Source organism: Taeniopygia guttata, chromosome 6 (genome assembly GCF_048771995.1).
Source record: "Taeniopygia guttata chromosome 6, bTaeGut7.mat, whole genome shotgun sequence".
Lineage (NCBI taxonomy): Eukaryota > Metazoa > Chordata > Aves > Passeriformes > Estrildidae > Taeniopygia > Taeniopygia guttata.
The window spans coordinates 8,272,070-8,291,223 of NC_133031.1; the positions used below are offsets into that span (position 1 = coordinate 8,272,070).

The window sequence follows — 19,154 nt, forward strand, 5'->3', positions numbered from 1 at the left end:
GAACATCCTAAAGACCACTTGTCACAGAGTTTGCTTATTCTTGAACAAAAATCCCCTGTCAGTCATTTGAACTGCGCTCACTTGTGATTGAAAGCAATTTTGTTCCATGACCACGCTTAGAAAATAGCAGTCATACAGTTTTATCTTAGGGCTCAGCCATATCCTTATCAGTTGAATGTGCAACTATTCATCCTTTTGAAGAGAAATAAAGGTATGTTACACTCTTATGCCTAAGTGTTGGCATTTGAATAATTATTCCCTTTCCCTCTAAAATACCACCTAGAAAATGTGTGAGAAACTTACAGTTGTCAAATGTGCAACTTCCTCCTTATTCCCTTGGGTTTAGTCCAGTAATGTTCTGGTAGACACCACCTTCTGTTATGTCAGGCTTGAATAAGGTGGACAAAATCACCGGATTTCAGGATGTTTTGGACAGGAATTTTCTCATTTGCTTTTCCCTCATCTGTTTGTTTGGGTTTTTCCCCCCCTTCTGCCTGGGTAGCATTTATCTTAGTTGATTCCTTGGTAAATTAAAAGGCAAGACAGAGCATGATTTACTGCACAGAGAATGAGGTGTCCTTCGAGGTATGTTTCTCTGGTTTTGTACTGCAAGTGGACAGAAGTTGTCACATAAGTTGTCCTGGTTGTCACCTACAGAAGCAAATGTGAGCATTGGGGCTGTGGGAGTCAGATGCTCACAGACTTGTGGCATCGTCTGCTCAGTGTATGTCACCTGATTGTGTATCTCAGCTTTGCCATCGTTCTCCCTAGGTGTGGAAACTGTTTAATAGAATAAATGCCTTTTGTATTGATGCATTTCTCTTCCTCAATAAAAGCATTTGGCAGAGCTGTCTCCTACTTATGCTTCAGATTTGCTGGACCTAGTGACATGTTTAAAGTATCAAGCAGGGCAACAAGCTTCAGTGGGCAAGCGTGTCACTCAATTTTCGGTGCTATGTTTTTATTTTGTGTTTTAAGTGTGAAGGTTTAGAAGTGCTCTGAATTTTGCTGTTACAAATGTTGTATGTGGTCATCCAAACTACTCTGATTCAGCTGAGAAGGATGAAGACTAGTCCTGCAGCTGCCACCATCTCAGAAGAAAAGAAACATTCTTGATCACTTCCAAACCTTCCAAGCAGCTGCACTCAGCTCTCACACTGACACTGTGACATGAACTGGTACAAACGTCTCTTGGCAACCCTGTTAGAACTTTAAAAGTGTCATAAATTTAAATAAGGCAGGAATATTACAGTGTGAACTGGAAAGGAATTGGAAGGAGTAAATGGCTGAAGCTGGCACTATTTGCCTTTAATCCCTTTTCCATGTTCTAACTGGGACAATCTCGGATACCTTCTGCTGAGCTTAATGCATGTAATGGAAGAAGCGTGGCTCTTGTTTTTAATCTTCTTGGGGACTGGAAGCCCCTTTGAATGCTCTGGAAAGCTACTTCCCATGAGAAAGGAGGGAAGAAAGAGGAAAGCCGTTGTTAAACTTGTTTTGGGGTTTTTTTTTGATGGGTTTGTGTTGGTTTGTTTGTTTGCCAAGGTTGATTGTATAATTGTTGGATTATGTGCAACAAAGCTTTTGAGTTAAGGAAGCTGAGCCTGGCTGTTGGCCTTGCAGCTGCCGCAGAGCTGTGCACTGAAGTTGTGCTGCTGCTTCCCTGTTGTGTTGTGCTGACACTCAACCTGGAACTGAACCTTGCATTGCCTATACTGAGGGAGGAAAGCAAGGATTTTCCAGCAAACAGCCAGAAATGTTCCTGCTTAGCAATCATTCTCTTCTTTTGCTTTCTGCTCCTCCTCTTGAGCACTGACCAGGGGGGACAACTGCCTGGTAACTATTTATAGTGGGAATCTCCAAGTTAAATGGCCATCACTGGTCAGTATTTCTTCCCAAACTTTGTGCCCACACTGTCACCATACACGAGGCCTGTGTTAATCCCAAGTTCTGCTGTAATATTCAGTTCCTATTCTTGTTCCCTCAGGGGCTTAGAGTAGAAATTACTCCAGTATGTGAAATACTGTATGTCTTAATAGCTGAGGGAAATACATTTCCCTTTAAATTTCACTGACAGAAGTTTATGTTAACAAATTAGTTTCAATATTCTTGTGAGGAAAGTTATATGGAATATAAAACATTTTATAAATAAGGCAAAGCTTAAAAAATATGAAGACCTCACAAAATTGTGAAAAGAGCTAAAACCATTTTAGTTCTTTAAACTGTGTGTTTTTAAACTGACAGTCTTTAAAAATGTAATTACTTTCTCTTTGCCTGACATTAAGGATGTTCTTTTTATTGTTGTTCAGAAGGTTATCTCTTAACTTTTACACCTCCTTTGTCATGACTCAATGCAAATTCCAGCATTTTACTTAATTCAAGAGCTTTGAACAAGCTGATGTTTGAGACGAAAGCTTTTTTTTCATTACTTAAATTACATATTTGTGTGGGATGAGAATCAGATGGCAGCATTTTACAAATGTAGTTCACCACTTCAGTCTTTTGTGCCAGTTTTCTGTCTGGTCAAGGCTGTGATATAAGGGCTTGGAAATTAGAGTTGGCATCTGTAGGCCCCTCTGTTTAAAGATAAATTGAGTTAATAGAAATAGCCAGATGTAAGGACTGGAAAAAACCAACCCAAACTGCAAGGCTGAGAGTTGGAAGACAGTGGCATGAGGTGGCTCTTGGGTAGTGGTGCACAGCGTGGTATGTCCAAGGCCATGGAGAATAAATGGGCCTTGCAGAAACTCTGTAGAATGATTGAGCACTGTTAACCTTTATATGGTGTTTGCTGATCCAGGTATATGCACTGCTAGATCCTGGAATTTGGGAAATGCAGAAGTTGTTTTGTAGGTTTTTGGGTTTTTTTTTCTTTTTTTAACCTTGAACGTAGCAGTTGTAACTGAGGAGCCTTTTGGAGACTCTGTTCAGGAATCTGTGGCATAAAAAAGCCCCACCAAAATAATTTTTGGGAAAATATGATGACTTAAAAAACACAGTATTTGATTTTACACTTTTGCCATAGTATGTCTTATAGCTATGATCTGTGCCTGGGCAATAGTTCCTCCTCCAAAATTATTTTAAGTTTTATTGTCAACTAGTGGAAAGAAGAAAAGTTCAGTGTTAGCATTGGTTCTCCAGCTGATAGTAAAACTGCTTCTGGCAGTGTGCACTTTATATTGCCTTTTTAGTTGTATTCATACTTAGCCCTGACAGGCATCTGAGATCTTCTGAACTCCTTTATGAAGATAAAAATATAATGCAACTGCATAGCAAATGAATGGGTTTTGCCTTTAATTTTTGCTTATGGTTATTAGAAGTCCCAGAGGAGGTTGTTATTTACTTAGAGGGTATTTGCATGTTCCTGTGCTTAAAAGCTAAAACGAAGATTTTCAGTTGTAAAATAAACATTTATTTTATAAAGTGCAAAGTTCTACTCAGAGCACTGCGATCAGAAGACAGAGATGTACTGATTGGCAGGTAGAGTAGGGGCAATGTTAGGGATTTAGTTTTAAATAGCTGAGCCTCACTTGATGTAAACAGAACAATTTACTTTAAAATGTTACAAAATTGTATGTAAATCATATGTGAGAATTGGGACAGGTGGAGTAATTAGATGCAATTTGCTAGATGGTAAAGCAGGGAAATGTTGCACAGTTGTGAGTGTTTAAAAGCATTGTCATAACTGTGAGTTCCAATTTAAGTTTTGTCTGCTGTGCAAATACAAAAACTCTTAACCATGAGGGGGAAGGAAGGTATTTTTTTTTTCAGTGTTCAGGAGCATAAACCAGTGAGCTAGCACAGCTATTTCTGACAGTTGAATATTGCTTTAGCTGGGAACTTATTGTACACTATTCCTTTCAGAATACTTTCATAAATACATAAATCATAAATTAATGGTTCTCAGGAAGACAGAATGTTCTTTCAAGTTTCAGTTAGATCTGGTTTGTCTTACTCCATGCAGGCAGACAGTCATATTAAATACTCAAAAATTGTCTAAGCTCCTTGGTAATTAAGTACCACAGAAATGTTGTTGTAGTGGCCATCAAGAACATCAGCAATCAGCAGAACCCTACCATTTATTTTTTCCTAGTATCAGTGACCTATGGTTTGGGTTTGTTTAACTTATTTGGCCTTTTGCAATTAAGTGTTTTTTATTGGTTGTTACTTTCTGTATTCCTGTATGATTTTTTTTCCCAGTAGGAATAAAGCCCCAAACCCAGTAGCAGTTGTTAGCACTTTCTGCCTTTCTTTCAAACAGATTACCATTTTGAATTTTTTTCCTCTAATTACAAGTAAGCTTTTTTATTTCCTAATGCAGCAATTTCATATGCAAAGTGCTGGGCAGGAGGTTTATATTCCAACATGCTTTCCTGGCTTCTGAAATAACAGGACAGGGTGATGCCCCAGCAGAAGATGGCGAAGCTTCTGGGCTGGCCTCCAAACTTCCATTATGTGATCACTTTGTTCTGTCTGGAGCACCTGTTGGAGGAGAGGTAATAAGTGAAACCTCACTCCAAGCAGTGGCTGCTCACAGAAACAATCCCCAAGGACAGGGAAGGCCCTGCACTGTAACAAACCTTGTCTTTGGTAACATCAAGAGATCACCCAAAAGTGGGGAAGAGAACTGGTGAAGTTTGCCTGAAGAGTCAGGGGTGCCAGTCACTTTGAGGCAGTCTTCTTTAGACAAGCAGATGACTTTGTACTTCTTATGAATAGAAACTACCCTGAATTCTCACATCCTGCCAGCAGCAGAACTGCCTGCCTTCCTTGGAGTGGGAGACTGGGAACTCTTCTGTCAAAACCAGACAGAAACTCTGTAACTTCTATTGCAATTTTTTTTTTCAGTCAAGTCAGAATCATGAAAGGATTTCATTCCTTCCTATAATCCCTTGAGACAAAGCTGAGGGATGAGATTGCTGCTAATCCAAAAAGCATGAGAGATCAAAAAAATATTGTCCCAGAGAGGTTTAAAAGAGATGAACCCAAAGCTTTGAAGCCTGTGAGGAGGAAATTCAAGCAGTAACTGAATTTGGTAGTTTGTGACCAAGAAGTGATCTACCATGGGGGGCAAGAAGGTCCAAGCTGCAGAAGGGCTGAACTGGCTAGAAGCAGCAATATCAGAGACATAATGGATCCCTGTATGGGGCTAGAAGAATATCATGGCAACTCTCCTTTATGCATATAATTTAATTGAGTACTAGTACAGAGGGAAAGATGGGCTTGTACTTCTAGAGAAATTCCACTGTCTGTGTTCAGTCTGATCAACCATCTGATAAGCTGTTACAAAAAGTGATCAATGCATTCCATTTTGAATTTGTTAAAAATACTGACAACTTGAAACAGTTTGTGCTAGCAAATTCTTGCAGCTTGAAATGAAATAGTTATGTAAATTGGAACTGTTTTAGTGCTTTAAAGGTGTTGGATACACAGCATATGCTAAAAACTTTCACTTTCCTCTACATATGTTAATAATAATTATGTATCCCTGAAGCATTTATGACCTCCCCTGGAGTTGTAGAATCAGGTGAACTTCACAAAATCAGTAAGTGATTTGATAAAGATTTTGAAAATGGGTGTTTTAAGTATAACATTTCTGGCTAATGGTCATTGGGACTATCAATGTAAGTTAAACTGCCTTTCTGGCAACAAAATTGTATAAATATAATAAATATAAACATTATTGTATAAATAAAATATATTAAATTGCTCTGAAGCACAAAGCCACGGGCAGATAATGAAATATGAACCTTACTGATGCAGCTTATGGGAAGCTGTTCCTGGTACTGCCTCCTGTTATCAGAACACAGTTTTTGGTGTTGAGGGCGCTTGAGGTCCTTCTTACAGCAAGGAGATCCTGTAAGTGTGGCTGTATAAGCAATGTGGAGGTGGCATGTGGATAATGTGTAAGATTGTGCCATGAGGGAAAAACAGAGTTGTAAAGGTCTTTTAAACAGGAATGTTAATTCAATATCAAGAAAGCAGGAGTATTTTTCCTTTTGGTAATGATCCACTGCATTGTTAGGGCTTAACTAGTGCGGTAAGTGAAAAGTAACACTAAAGAAGATTGTTTCAAGGTCAGTGTCACAATGTCAGAGCTTTCAGTCATTTCTTGCTGTTGTTTCTCCTGCTTAGACTAGAAATATGTATTTAAACCAAATATTTAAAAGAAATTTTGGCACTTTTTTTTTTTTAAGTCAAATTTACTGTTGAGGGTCTTCTTTTGAGAACTTCCAGATTAATGACAGTGAAGTTCAAAACAGTAAACAGAAATGAGAAAAATAGGGAAATAGGGAAAAAAATATAAGAAGTTAAAGTTCATAGTTGTTATAGTAAAAATTGTATCAGTAGGTCTCCTTTAATGCTCTATGTCAGTTTCAATTGTTGATAAATGTAGAGAGGTTTCTTTTTTCTAAGGTGCTTTCATGGCTATAATAATTCACCTATTTTGAGCTTGAAAAACTTCACACTAATTTCTCATATTTAAAGTTTTAGAAAAGCAGTGTTTGTTTTGAGGCATTTACACATGAAACTGAAAATTGACCAAATAGCAACTTGTGATCCTAAACGTATTTAGAGAAGGAGGCTGCGTATAATAGTAGTGGAAAATGAGCATTCTAGTTTGAATTAATAAGGAAAGATTGGGCAGCCCTAAAGGCTTATAAATGTTTTGGTTTTTCAAAGTCAATCTATGTTGGTGGTGTTGAAACCAATGTCAGTGTTCTTACTTATGCCATCATATGGATTACCTGAACCTATCGATTAAAGGTTTTTAACAGCTGTGCTGGAAAGCAACAGATTATACTCTCATGTGCTCCAGACAACACTGTGACTTTTGCCATGGAAAATGCTACAAAATGTGATGGTAAAATGCTGTTTGGAAACCAGATGAGTTGATATTTGCAAATATTTCATGTATGAGTCTTGTTTGTTATGACTGAGGAGATGCGGGCGATGCTTGGTAGCTCTCCATACAGAAATGAGATGTTGGAAAGCCCTTGGAGAGGTGGTGCAAGATAAGGATCCTGAGCTGGGGAGAAGGAAAGAGCTTTTCAGCCTCTTTTTTACCTCTCCAGTCAGTTTCTTTAAGTTATCTGGGAGCCAGAGGTTGCTGTGCTGTTGCTGTCATACACTTCAGCAGACCCTTGACTTCCACTGGCACATCCAAGAGCTCAGATGATGTGTGTTGTCCTTGTGTTAACTTCTCTTTTTTTCTGCAAAAAAAGCATCTGTCCTTCCAGCAGATACTTAGGCCAGTACAATGGCTGAGACTCCTCATGGGAGTTTAGAATGGGCTCTGGAAAAAATTCCCAAGAGAGGTTTATGTCCATAAATATTAGATGATTATCCATAGATAATTTGTGACCACTGAAGAGTATTTGAGTAAATGTTTTATTCAGCAAAGTAAAATACAATTTAGAGCCTAGGGAAGAAGACTGGTTGAATAAGACTGTAGCAGTGGATTGGTATTTGAGAAAACAAACAATTTTTAAGTTTAAATTTCTGACCAGAAGGGCTTCCCTTTAATATTTTTGTGCCTTGAGGGGGTGAAAACTTTTCTATATCCACTGAGTGTCTAGTGTTACCTTGTGTTTGTAGCAGAAATAGCGAAGTTTGCTCTAACCCTGCAAGCCTGTTGAAACTGGAGGTTATTATCCCTTAATAGGACAGTAAGTTGGCACTAGGATTGTAAGGTCTGGTGTAAGGATCTTTTCCTATCTCAAATTTTGGCTAAGGTACTGTATCCTTTCAGGTATTTCCTAAAAGGAGTGTTGGATTCTTTTCAGAATCTGTGGAGAGTCTGGTGTCCCAGCACGGAGGTTTCTGCATATAATGCATCAATATTACTTGTTGTGAGTTTTGATTGCTGCCAGTTAAACAATACAGTATCATGAAAGGTGCTTTTAAAATATACCTTATCCTCCTCATCCCAGCTTCTTGGAGAGATCTGAGTTGCAACTACTGGACTTTTGGATTCAAGGAACATACTTTCATTTCTATTTTAATTCTCTGCCATCATTCACAAGGTTCTTTGATTCCTGTGATGGTCATTAATAGATTTTTAAGTGTTCCTCTACATTATAGTTACTGTATTTTTCATATTTGTACAAGTAAATATTAATCTGAAGTGAAAATGAGCCTGAATTATTACAAAGAGCTGTTCAGCAGCAACAAGGGTTATTTGTATTATGTGGATAATGAGAGGAGAGCCCTTTTCCCCCAGGGACCAGCTTCTGCAATGTCATGCTGCACAATTTCTTTTCTTGCATGGCTCTCCAGCTCTGTATTCAGCAGATTACTGGAGCACTTGAAAGCGAGCAGTTCTGGGAGAGGGAAGGCTGCACATTAAAAGGGCAGCACACAAACTTATTTCTATCAGCCTGGCAGCACCACCACCTTGAGCATCCCTTCCAAGTCGTGTGGCTGCTGTCACAGCTGCACCACGAGCACGGTGTGGATCATGACAGTCCTGTTGTGTTCTGTGCAGCACCTCCCTGCTCTCAGACAGACAAAGCTCTTTTCCTTTCCTTCAGTAATATAAACAGAGAGACACTTAGGTTTACTTTCTCCTTTACCCTGTGTCCATTAAAAACTGCTTTCCTTCACTTCAGCAGTTCTGCAGCGCCGCTGTGAAAGTTGCAGATGTGAAGCTCTAGGCCTTAAGTGCATGTTGCATATTGCTCTTGCATGCATAAGATGTGCATGCCATAATGACAAAGTGCACCTTAACAATTTAGCTGCTCCAGTAGAGGCTTCTTTTTCCTGCTCGCCTTCCAGCTGATAAGAGGAATTGAAAAATATATTGGAGATTGAGCAAACATGCTGGTTATAGCCATTTTTCACTGACATTTTTCCTTTCAATTTTTTGGATCCTTCCAAATAATATTTTTAAAAATTTGTTTGTTTCTTTAGGATTTTGTTATTTACAAAACAATTTAATCCTCATGGTGTGGGTTTCAGAATGTCAGCCCTCCCCAGTCTCAGCTTTACAGAGCTGAGCAGCTCTGTAACATTGCAGCATAAGTGTCTGGCTTTGAGCACGAGCCCTGTGCACTGGTTCCAGACAGGGATTGGCCTTTCTTGGTGTTCTCCAGATCCCACCCAGCCCCTCTCTCACTGCTCCTCCTCAATAGCAGGGGAGCAGGAACTAAGAGGGAAAAGTTTGTGGGTGGAGGTAAAGGCAGGGAGGTCACTTGCTAATTACCAGCGTGGGCAAAAACACGAGTTGGGAAAGATTATTTTCTTGCTAAGATGGAAAATCTGTATTCTTTATGACCATTTTTTTTTTTATTGCAGAAACCAGGCAAGAATAGAGTCATGTACAGCTTCCCCCCTCCTCAAATGCTTCACTGATATTTTTGGTAGACTTTATTCCTTAGCCTGAGCTAAGTTAATGGAAAGGCAGTTTTAGGTGGTGTTTCTCCATGGTTTGGTTTTTTTAAAATTTGTACATTTTAATAGAGAATCTTTTTGTGTAGTTCCAAATTTGAGAAGATTCTTTGAAGTTCTGTAGACATAGAAAAATGGAATTTATTGATGGTGTTTTTTTTTAATCTCTGTAATGTGTGTTAGGCACAAAGCTGTACGTTGTTTTAGTGTTATAAATCAACAGATTGTAGGAAGAAACTCTTAATTTTCATTCAGGTCTGTTGAAGCAAATATTTGACAGATCTTGATAGATGGAAGTTGTCCTTTTTGAGCTGTGTGTAAATTAACTTCGTAACTCCAATTAAAAGTGTGTGTTTTTAATGACAGGCACAGACCCAGGGCAGCCTCATATGATTGATTGATAGTTGTTTTTTTGAAAAGAAAAGCCTTACTTATTTTCATATTAGGAAGTGTTATATTTTGAAAAGAAAAATTTTAGTTATTTTCATATTGGGAAGAGGTGAAATGTCAAACTACTTTTACTCTTTCCATGAGATTTAAGGAAAAAAAATCACACTGAAGCAAAAAACATTTGTTGCTGTGAGATGTTGAGATTCTCTGGGACACCACAAATTATGGACATGGGGTGAGGAGAAAGTAAATGTAATAGTGTCTCTCTTTATATTACTGAGTGATGACATTTAGTGCATTTTGCTGTTTGACCTCTTACACTCTCCCTCCAGTTTAGTCTCTGTCTCTCCATTATCTGTGAATTTATTCCTATCCACGGATCTTCTAATGAGAGAAATCTAATCATGGCCAGCATACAGCCTGGAATGTAAATAGGATATGACCCATCATCTGGTGCTCTGTGAAATAATTATGGCCATCATTTCGCCTATTTTTGTATGTGTTGTAGCTTGACCAAAAAAACCAAATGCTTTAATTGTTGGAGATGTTAAAAAACCCCAACAACAAACAAAACCCCCAAACCAATTATTAGTTTTTCATGGAAACAGTCTTACAGCCTTTTTAGGCACCTTTTCCTTCCTAAAACATGGAGCAGGAGAAACATATTGCATGAGAGGTAGGAGTGAAGACAACCCCTCTTTTTTTCTTTCCCTGCCCCCAAATGTTTTGCCCTTGGTTGTGTTTTTTGTCAGAATGCAAAATAACCAAAACATGTAGGGAAAATTTAATCCCTGGAGGAAAAAAAATTCTAATTTAATGGTTTATATAAGCTTATTTACCTCAGGACTATATTGTAGTATAGCTGTCTATGTGCAAATATAAACAGACTTCTATAGATAATATTGCAATAACTGTTAACAGTGTAGACTGGGTATCAAATTTGGGGGTTTTGTCTTTAAAAGGCACTTGGGCAAATGACTGTTAGACAGCTCCTATACATGCTTAAGAAATTGTTGGACCATAATAGGCCCAACAGTCAGGAAGCTATAAATAATTTCTAGTCAGGAAGCTAGAAATATTTTTTGTTTTATCCCTCAGTAGAAACTTCATTTATTAACTTAATTTAATGTTAAGCATTTTTCAGTTAGTGCTGTGACTTAGTACTTCTCTTTCGGTTTTAAATTTATGCTTACAACAGATACTTGGGATATTGTGATTTAAATTAAGAAGTAAGAAATGAAGAAATTGTCGCCTAACCAAATTATCACAAGACCCATCTTTTTCTCTCTAATTAGGCAGAAATCTGCTAGATAGCTTACTGTGTTTTATGCTCCAAATGGGTTCCCAAAGTGGAGTTGCTCCAACATTACTTTCTCCCCCCATGTTTAAAAGAGCAGCTTTTCTTGCTGCTGTGATTTCATCAGTGAAATTCGGAGGAGCGTCTGGCTTAAAAAAATCTTGCAGCCTGGGGCCTTAGAATCAAAGCTAAATTTGGGTTGTTCAGCACTTCCTAGTTCAGTGAATTTGTGCATAATCTGCCATGAAGGCTTGTACCATTTCCCTGGCTGGTGACGCTCCTGTCCTTTTCACAGTGCTTGTCGCAATAAGCGCTGTGCTGGGGAGGAGGCTGCGCTGCACCTGAGCGTGGAGCTGCTCCCTGCCCACCTTCACTGCCTCACATACTTCATGGGGTGGTGTTGGGCTGGATCTGAGGGGTCTGACCACAGATGAGCTCTTGTGAGGCGCTGTTGTCTGACAAACAGCCTGGTGGAGCCCTGTGATGACAGCAGCCCTGGCCAGCCGGCGTGGTGGCACCGTGGCGAGGTGACACACACCTGCCCCTGGCAGTGCAGATGCCACACAGCCTGTGCAAACCAGCCCTGGGTGGTGTCCTCTTGCATCCCAGATGGAAACACGGGGAGACACTGCGTGCTGGGAAGCACCCTGTGCTGTCCAAGTCCTGCCAAGGTGCTGAAGGAAAGGGACATTGCAATACCTTCTCTGAAATGCTGCTTTGTAGGGTGGGGAACTGTGGAGGTTTGTCCAAAATGGGCTGCTCTCACTGCCATCCTTCCTCTGCAAGACTTTCCTGACAGCAATATGTGTGCTTAGTATAAAACTTGACCTCTTAGCTTACCAAAATGGTCTGTTTTTCTAGGCTTACACTTAAAAAAAAGGTTTCTAAAAAAGAAGGTTTGAAAAAAAAAAAAAAGGGTTTGTTTGGAAAACACTACAGGAGTGAAATCAAAGCCAGGATTTTTCACAAAGTATCTCAGCTGGTAAATAAGAATTTATAGCTTGGATATAAAGTATGTTCTCTTTATGTAACAGTGTTTTCAAATGCAGTCAGCAGAGAATTAACTGCGCTAACAAATTTTGCAGGACTTTTGTAATATTATTCTTTTTTCCTTATCTAATTTTTGGATTGGTATTCCCTTATTAATGGACTGGAGTTCTTGCACATTTCAGCTACTGAAGGATGTTTTAAGGCAAGCTGATTTAGCCCCTGAAGGGAGTCAGGGAAGGAATTTCATCTCTTAGCTTGCTTTCTCCCTGAGCGTAACTTCCCAGCCACTCTGGGCTTCACTCCCAGACTCCCTTCAGTTCTGTCCTCAAGGGATGTTTGTCCTCGAGGCTCTTACATTCAGTTAGCTAACATATGTTAGAGTAATTGTGAAGGCAAGACAGCTTGGTTTTGATTCATGTTAGCATCTCATGTTCATCCCTAGACTTAATACAGAAGTTCATTTTATCTTGTTAACCTGAGTTGTTTAACCATTGTTTGCATTTAATTCTCAGTGAGCTTTTTAAAGATGAGAATTAATCTTTTATCTAATATCAGTATCTGTCCTCCTGAAGGAGTTGTAGTAATTCCTTTCCTGCTTCTTTCCTTTCAGAGGAGAGTGCAGTTCTCTTCATCAAGAGTTTGGTCAGAGGTCTCTTATTTCTTTATTTGATTTCTGCTTCTACCCTGGAATATTGTTCCAGGACTGCCATTTAGAGGGAGGGAGGAGATAGTGAGGCAGATGTAACCTACAGCATGGAATTTTAGGCCAAGAAAATCTTCAGGTTGGTAGTTCTACAGTGGATTGTGCCAGCAACAGGGTATGGTGGCTAGGTCGTAAACCACCACTCTATTCTCATAATCTTAGCCTGAATATAAGGGGGTTTTGGGTTGTTTTTCTGTTGACATGGGATAATGGACTCTTGGACATGTGCAGCTTTGTAAACAAGAGCTGATTGGTAAACAGGCCAGGTTAGATGTCTAGTTAATGAAGTTAATGTCTAGTTAATGATGTCTAGTAATGCCAATATTTAAATTGTAATTTTCTTAAGCTGCTGTTTTGCTCAAATTATGGATTTGGAAAAGCAATCTAGACTGAGCTGAAAACATTTTTCATAGCTTTTCATGTTTTCACAAAGTACTTCCTTTCATAGTTGAAAGGAAAATACATCTTGTACATTGACTTTCGGTTTTAATTTTGTAAGAGAAAGAGGAGTCATGTTAATTTGCCTTCCATACTCTCAGCACAAATTCCAGTCCTGTCTAGGTAATACTTGGTTTAACCTTGAGTTTTGGCTGCTTTTAGTGTAGGATATTGCTTGAGGAAGCACTAGCAGTCCATCTGCAAAGTGATCCTGCAGTTAACGCTGAATGCCGTAAGTTTTTTGTTAAATTAAGCTTGTGGGTTTCTGCATGTATTAGGAGAAAGCTGACTTTTGGCTGGCCTGTTTTCTCTGTATTGAGTCCTGTTGTTAGGCTTAGGAATTGCTTGGCTGTTTGGATCTGGGCTGTGTTCTGGCAGAGCAAGGAACTACCATAGCCATTCATTTTAGATCCCATTGCAGGCGGTTACAAAACAGGTTCCCAATAACAAGTTGTGTCCCCCTCGCTTCTTGCATGCAAGTCACTCTAACTTATAAATAGAACTGTCCTGATAGACAGAACTTGGCCCATCCTCTAGTCCTCTTATGCGAGTTATTTTGATTTAAAAATAGAACTGTCCTAGAACTGATACGTATCGAGGAGGTTGGGAAAGTTCACTTCCAGGCAGTGCTGTGATTAAGCAGCAAGTTACAGGGAGCAGTGTGTGTGTTCTCATCACCCATCAAAAGATTTCAAAGCTCAGTAGCATGAACTTCACTTTTCCAAGCTGCTGTGCATTTTCTTAGGGTTAGATTTCTGCATGTTGTTCTTTTAGCTTACCAAGTCATACACAAAATACACGAAAGTGCACGTCCACAAAGGAAATGTTGTGAATGTTGGAAAGATGAAAATGCTTCTGTGAGCAAGGGCTACCTAGATAGTAGATAGGAGCTGTAATTTGTAATATATTGAACTGCTGCTTTGATCATAGCATTACTGCAGTGTCTTTAAGCATATGTTCTTTCTGAATGCCAATGCTTCCTTAGCATATTTTAAGGTAATTCTGCCCTGGTATTTGCTTTTAGTTTTTTTTTTTTTTGGGTTTTTTTTTTTTGTTTGTTTTATTTGCTTTTTTCATTTAAGCTTTGAGCTTTTCTTTAAATTTTCCTTGTCTCCTGTTGTTTCTTAAAAATACAAAGTTTTTTTAAGTTTAGGATTTTTGCTTGTGACACACTTTGATGTGCATAAGAGCCTTTTCTTGGGTGTTTGAAAATCTTAATTTTTCCAGGCAGTCTTGTTTGGCATTTCTCCTTCCATTTCAGTTGCCTTAGGCATCTAAGTGCACAGAGTTACACTGAGCATGCCAGAAGCCTAGGGATGGAAGAAGGATAATCTGAATAATTTCCATAGTGTAATTTAGAGACAGACTGATGTCAGCAGTTGCTTTATAATAGTTTTACTATCAAAGTTAATTTGTGGCTCTGCAGAGGAATAAAGTTGAAAGGCATGACATGAAGAAGGAAAAATAATTTATTCTTTTTTTTTTTTTTTCCTTCCTACAAGCCTTTCCAAAGAAATCTGTTGTGTATTTCTATTAAGGACTCTAATATCTAGTACTTAGCTGCCTCTTTTTCCTCCTTACCTGGAGTATAAGAATTTGACAATTTTTTTGAGGTAAGGAGTAAATGAAAAACAAGACCTCATAAAAGTGTCTAAATGTTGACAGATGAATGATTATTTCAAGTGGTAGAAGAGAGATTCATTACATTTCTTTTCAGCAGGGTTGCTATGGTTAGCTGAGCAATATGGGAGGAGAGGAGTGTGAGAGCTTTTTCTACCTCTCTGAGCATCTTGTGACTATAAAATTCTTCTATTGCTTATCTAGATTTTTCCTTCACATTCTAAATATACCATTGCTTGGGAGATTACTCATTTTTGTTAAAATGAGAGAGAAAACATGAAAAATTAAAGGGGTTCTGAAGTAGGGCACTGATAATTCAATATCTTCTGTGCTACCTGAGTTATAGACAGGATGTGATGTGTTAAAAAAACCCTAAAAACCAGTTTCTATCTAATGGGCTGGACTTGTGGAGGTACCCATTGGAATAACCAAAGTTCAGTGGGAGCCTGTGATATTCCTCCATTGGCTGCCTGAGATCAGGGAATGGTTTCAGTGTGTCAGCATCTGGCAGCCAACAAGTTGCTCTGACTGTTTATAACATTTTAATTTAAAGAGTAATACAAAACTGCTTTCTATACATACAATTAGCTAAGCATGCCACAAACTAGAGGCTTTCTTTTAGTTGGCTAATGTAAGGGATCCAAGCCTGAACTTATTTTTAAGAATACACAGTTAATTGTGCTTGAACTCTATCTATATGGACTTAATTCAGAAAGCAATGTGTTGTCCAGGTGGATGCACACATAGTTGAAGGGAGGAGGTTTGCTTTGTACGGGCATTAAGGATGGGATGTTATTTTGATTGTTTAAGCATTGTTTTACCCACTGTTAACCAGCAGAGAGCAGTTTAGTTTGTAGCATAACATATAGAAAAAGTGAAATTGGCAAAGGCTGAGGTGCTTTTTTGTTCTTGGAGATGGCCATTAAAAACAAGCTGCCGGTGAAAATTAAATTCCTGTGCATTATCAACAGCGTTTGTGTTTTGTACCAAAATATTGTCTATAAGTAGGAATTTCATTGTATGTCAGCGACTTAAAAGAAGATTCAAGGTTAATTTTGGGCAGTGTTCTGGCAGTGTTTATTTAAACTGGGCACTGTATGAGGTGCAGTTCCTCAGAGCACCAACCTTGCCAGGCTGAGGTGGGGAATGAACTCCCCGGTTTGGAGCCCCAGGGTCAGGTGATGCCAGTTTGTTTCCAGCCCCTGGAGACAGCGAGCACAAGGACTTGTTGCCAGCACACAGAAAACAGCTTCCATCTGATGGTGCTGTTGTGGTGGCTCACTGAAATTCATTTGTAGGGAATGATCCGAGGAGAAAGCTTTCAGGCAAATAGCATTATGAATCAGTGCATTACATCTTCTTCTTTTCTTAGTCTGCGGTACGCGTGTTGTTTGTCGTGAGTGAAATGCTGCTGAAAGGAGGGTGAGGGGCGAGAAGATCTGAAAGAGGCAAGGCAGGAGGATCCTGATATGAACCTCAACCACCCCCAAAATGCATGTATTAATTGGTCGTTGCCTGTTTAAGGAAAACCTCAATATGCAAACAAACAGACAAATATCACCCCCACCCTGTAACCCCCCCAGGAAAATAACAACACAGCAAACCCTCTCATTGTCTCTTCTGCCAACAACCTCTGATTGATTTCACCTCAGAAATGGGCAAACTAGCATTTTGCTACCTCAAGTGTGCAGTCCGAGCACAGAGGATGGGGCTGTTGCAGGATGTCTGATACCTGTTCCACCCTCTCACCTTCCCCGAGGGGATCCTAAGGGGCAATGTAGGAATGTGTGGCTATGCCTAAAGAGGAGCACAGCCTGAAATGTGGCAATGACGGCATTCAGACGTGTTGGATGGCTGCTGTCATGGCTGTGGGTAACCTGTGGGTTGTGTGTAATGTCTTAATGGGCACGGAGGGGAGAGAATTACTGCTCTGAAGTCTCTGCCCTCTCCTGATTTATTTATTTTTATTTTTTTCCATGAGACTTGTAGGGAAGTAGCCAAAGCATTCAGCGGAGTAGGTGGCAGCATGTGGAAACATGATCTGTGACTTGCCCGTCGTGCACATACGTGAGGCACGTAACACTTGTGTGAGAGCTGCCTTTGCAGGGACCCTGCAAATCCTGTCATAGGAACAGGCGAACAAGGGAGGAGCAAGCTCGCACAGGCAGGAATAGTTGTAAACGTGTGTTTTGCCGAAATGCTGTTGCTGCTTTTATGATGAGATGAATAATTAATATTGCAAAGCTTATTGTTCAGAGTGGCAATTTCCAGGTCCTTTGGACGGGGATATAGAGCTGTTGGAAACGTAAACCTCTCATCTAGCAATTTCTTCAGCAGCGTGTTGTGCCTTTTATTGTTTGATTCTGCCTGGGAGTGGCTTTAAGATCCAGTAACCCGATCTTTTATCACTCTTGGAGGCTTCCTTTTCTGGTATGCCCTGATGCATTCAACACATGTCGGTATTGTACGCGGCCGGCAATCCGAGCGATTCGGGCTCGCTTTCCGTGTCTGCGGGGAACGAACGGCGAATCCTCCTCGGGTGAGCCCCTGTGAGCACCGCCACTAATTGCTGCTCCTCATCAGCGCCGGCCGTGCGGGGCTGGCGGCGCCCCGCAGCACCGGGCGAGGATCCGCCGGCGAGTCTTAGCTCGGGAGTAAAGACTGGTTAAGGAAGAGAGAGGAAAACGCCTTTGCTGTTCTTCAGGCGGCGGGACTGATGTGAGAGCAGCCCGCTTCTCGCAGGAAAGCAGAGCCAGGCTATGGGCGATTCCCGGCGGAGCAGGAGGAGCAGAGGCTGCCTTTAAAAGCAGTTATTCTGTTACTTGTCTGAGAAGCGTCAGCAGATGGACTTTGGCTTCAGCGCTGCGAATACTTGAGTGGCTTTGCATGTTGGAATACAAGCAGTGATCTCTTTTATTCCCCTTCCCCTGTACATTCACCTGCTGAAAAATGAGTGAGGAAGCAAAGGAGAAAAATGCTAAACCAGCTCACAGGAAAAAGAAAGGAAAAAAGGTAACTCTCTGTACAGACAGGCTGCTGTAATTGTGTTTTTGACTCATTTTGTGTTCGACCTATTTGCTTCTGGGTGTGGAGTGGCTTTGGTTTGATAATCTGTTTTGAATAAGGATGGTGGTAGAATCAGGATGGTTCTGTTTATGCTAGATGCTGATGGGTGTGTTCTTTGCTGGAATCAGTATTACCATTGCAACTCAGTTGTTTTGCATTATTTTAGTATTCCTGGCTTTAAATATACGTTAGCCACAGAATTTCAAGGTAATTATAGCTTTCATAGTGTATTCCAAACACAGGATTACAAATAAACAGGTATCTGAATGAAGCCTTTTTCAAAGGAGAGACTGATAATCAACATGTGCTCATGTAAATGAATATTCTGGATATGGCTAAGAAAAACAAGTTTACAATAAGCATTAATCTTATGAAAGCTATATTTTTTCCTGTGTGTCACTTTGATCAGTTTTATATATTTTTGGGGCTTGAAAATATTGTGGTCAATTAAATTCTGGAATAAAATTCCAGTTTCAGTGAGGCTGATTTCTCTTATGGCGTAAGCCTTTTGCCTGAAACTGTGCTTAAAAGACAAATTTGATTATTACCTTGTGTTGCAGCTTTTTGCTTTCCTGATATCCATGTAATTTCTACCTCCCACTTGGAAATGGATGATTTTCATGTGTTTATACTCAAAGAACAGATAGCTAAATCTAGGAAGTACACTTCTTCAGCTTTTTCTAACTTGTTTTAAATATTAACTTGGTATCTTAATTTATAATGTGAATTCTCTTGACTGCTGTAGAAAAAGACATCTGAAAGGTTTATTATTGTTGCAGAGAATATATTCAGACTCCCACCCTTTATTTTCTGAGCATGTGTTTGCCTTCCTACCATGTGAAAGTGTATGACAACCTCATGGTTAATCCATTTCCTTGGTGAAGGATTCAGTACAGATTGTTGAAAAAGCAAATTAAACCATATTGGCCCTTCTATTCTCCCAGAATTGCAAAGAACAGCTTTGGAAGGAGGCATGGAAAGATATAATTGCAATCACTTTTAATGGTAAATTAGGATACCTTCCTGACATATGTTTCTGTCAGGGATGATAGGTTGCCTCAGGATTAGGAGATACATTTGCAAGTAAATTCTGGGGTGGTTTTGAAATTTTCACTGTTACTATTTTACCATGTTACAGAAATAATTTTTATGGTGTCCAACAATGTGGGCATCGTTTTATAGCACATACTACTTTCCATGGCTGAAGCTCATACAGATGATCCTAAAGGATTCTAGAAGACCAACCCAACTGCCAACAAG

General features: G+C 39.6%; 1 protein-coding gene across 4 annotated transcripts in view; it reads left to right on the top strand.

Moving 5' to 3' along the window:
• The window catches only part of ANK3 (ankyrin 3), a 335,104-nt gene that overhangs the window by 34,394 nt on the left and 281,556 nt on the right, over window positions 1-19,154 (top strand). Inside the window, exon 1 of one of the 4 annotated variants that reach the window (XM_072930930.1) lies at window positions 16,656-17,840. The exons of 2 other annotated variants lie outside the window; for them this stretch is intronic. In XM_072930930.1, coding sequence (XP_072787031.1) covers window positions 17,778-17,840 — 63 coding nt within the window. In that variant the 5' untranslated portion in view covers window positions 16,656-17,777. Of the gene's footprint in view, window positions 1-16,655; window positions 17,841-19,154 lie in introns of those variants that run through there. One more of the 4 variants, XM_041716971.2, reaches the window with a different exon arrangement.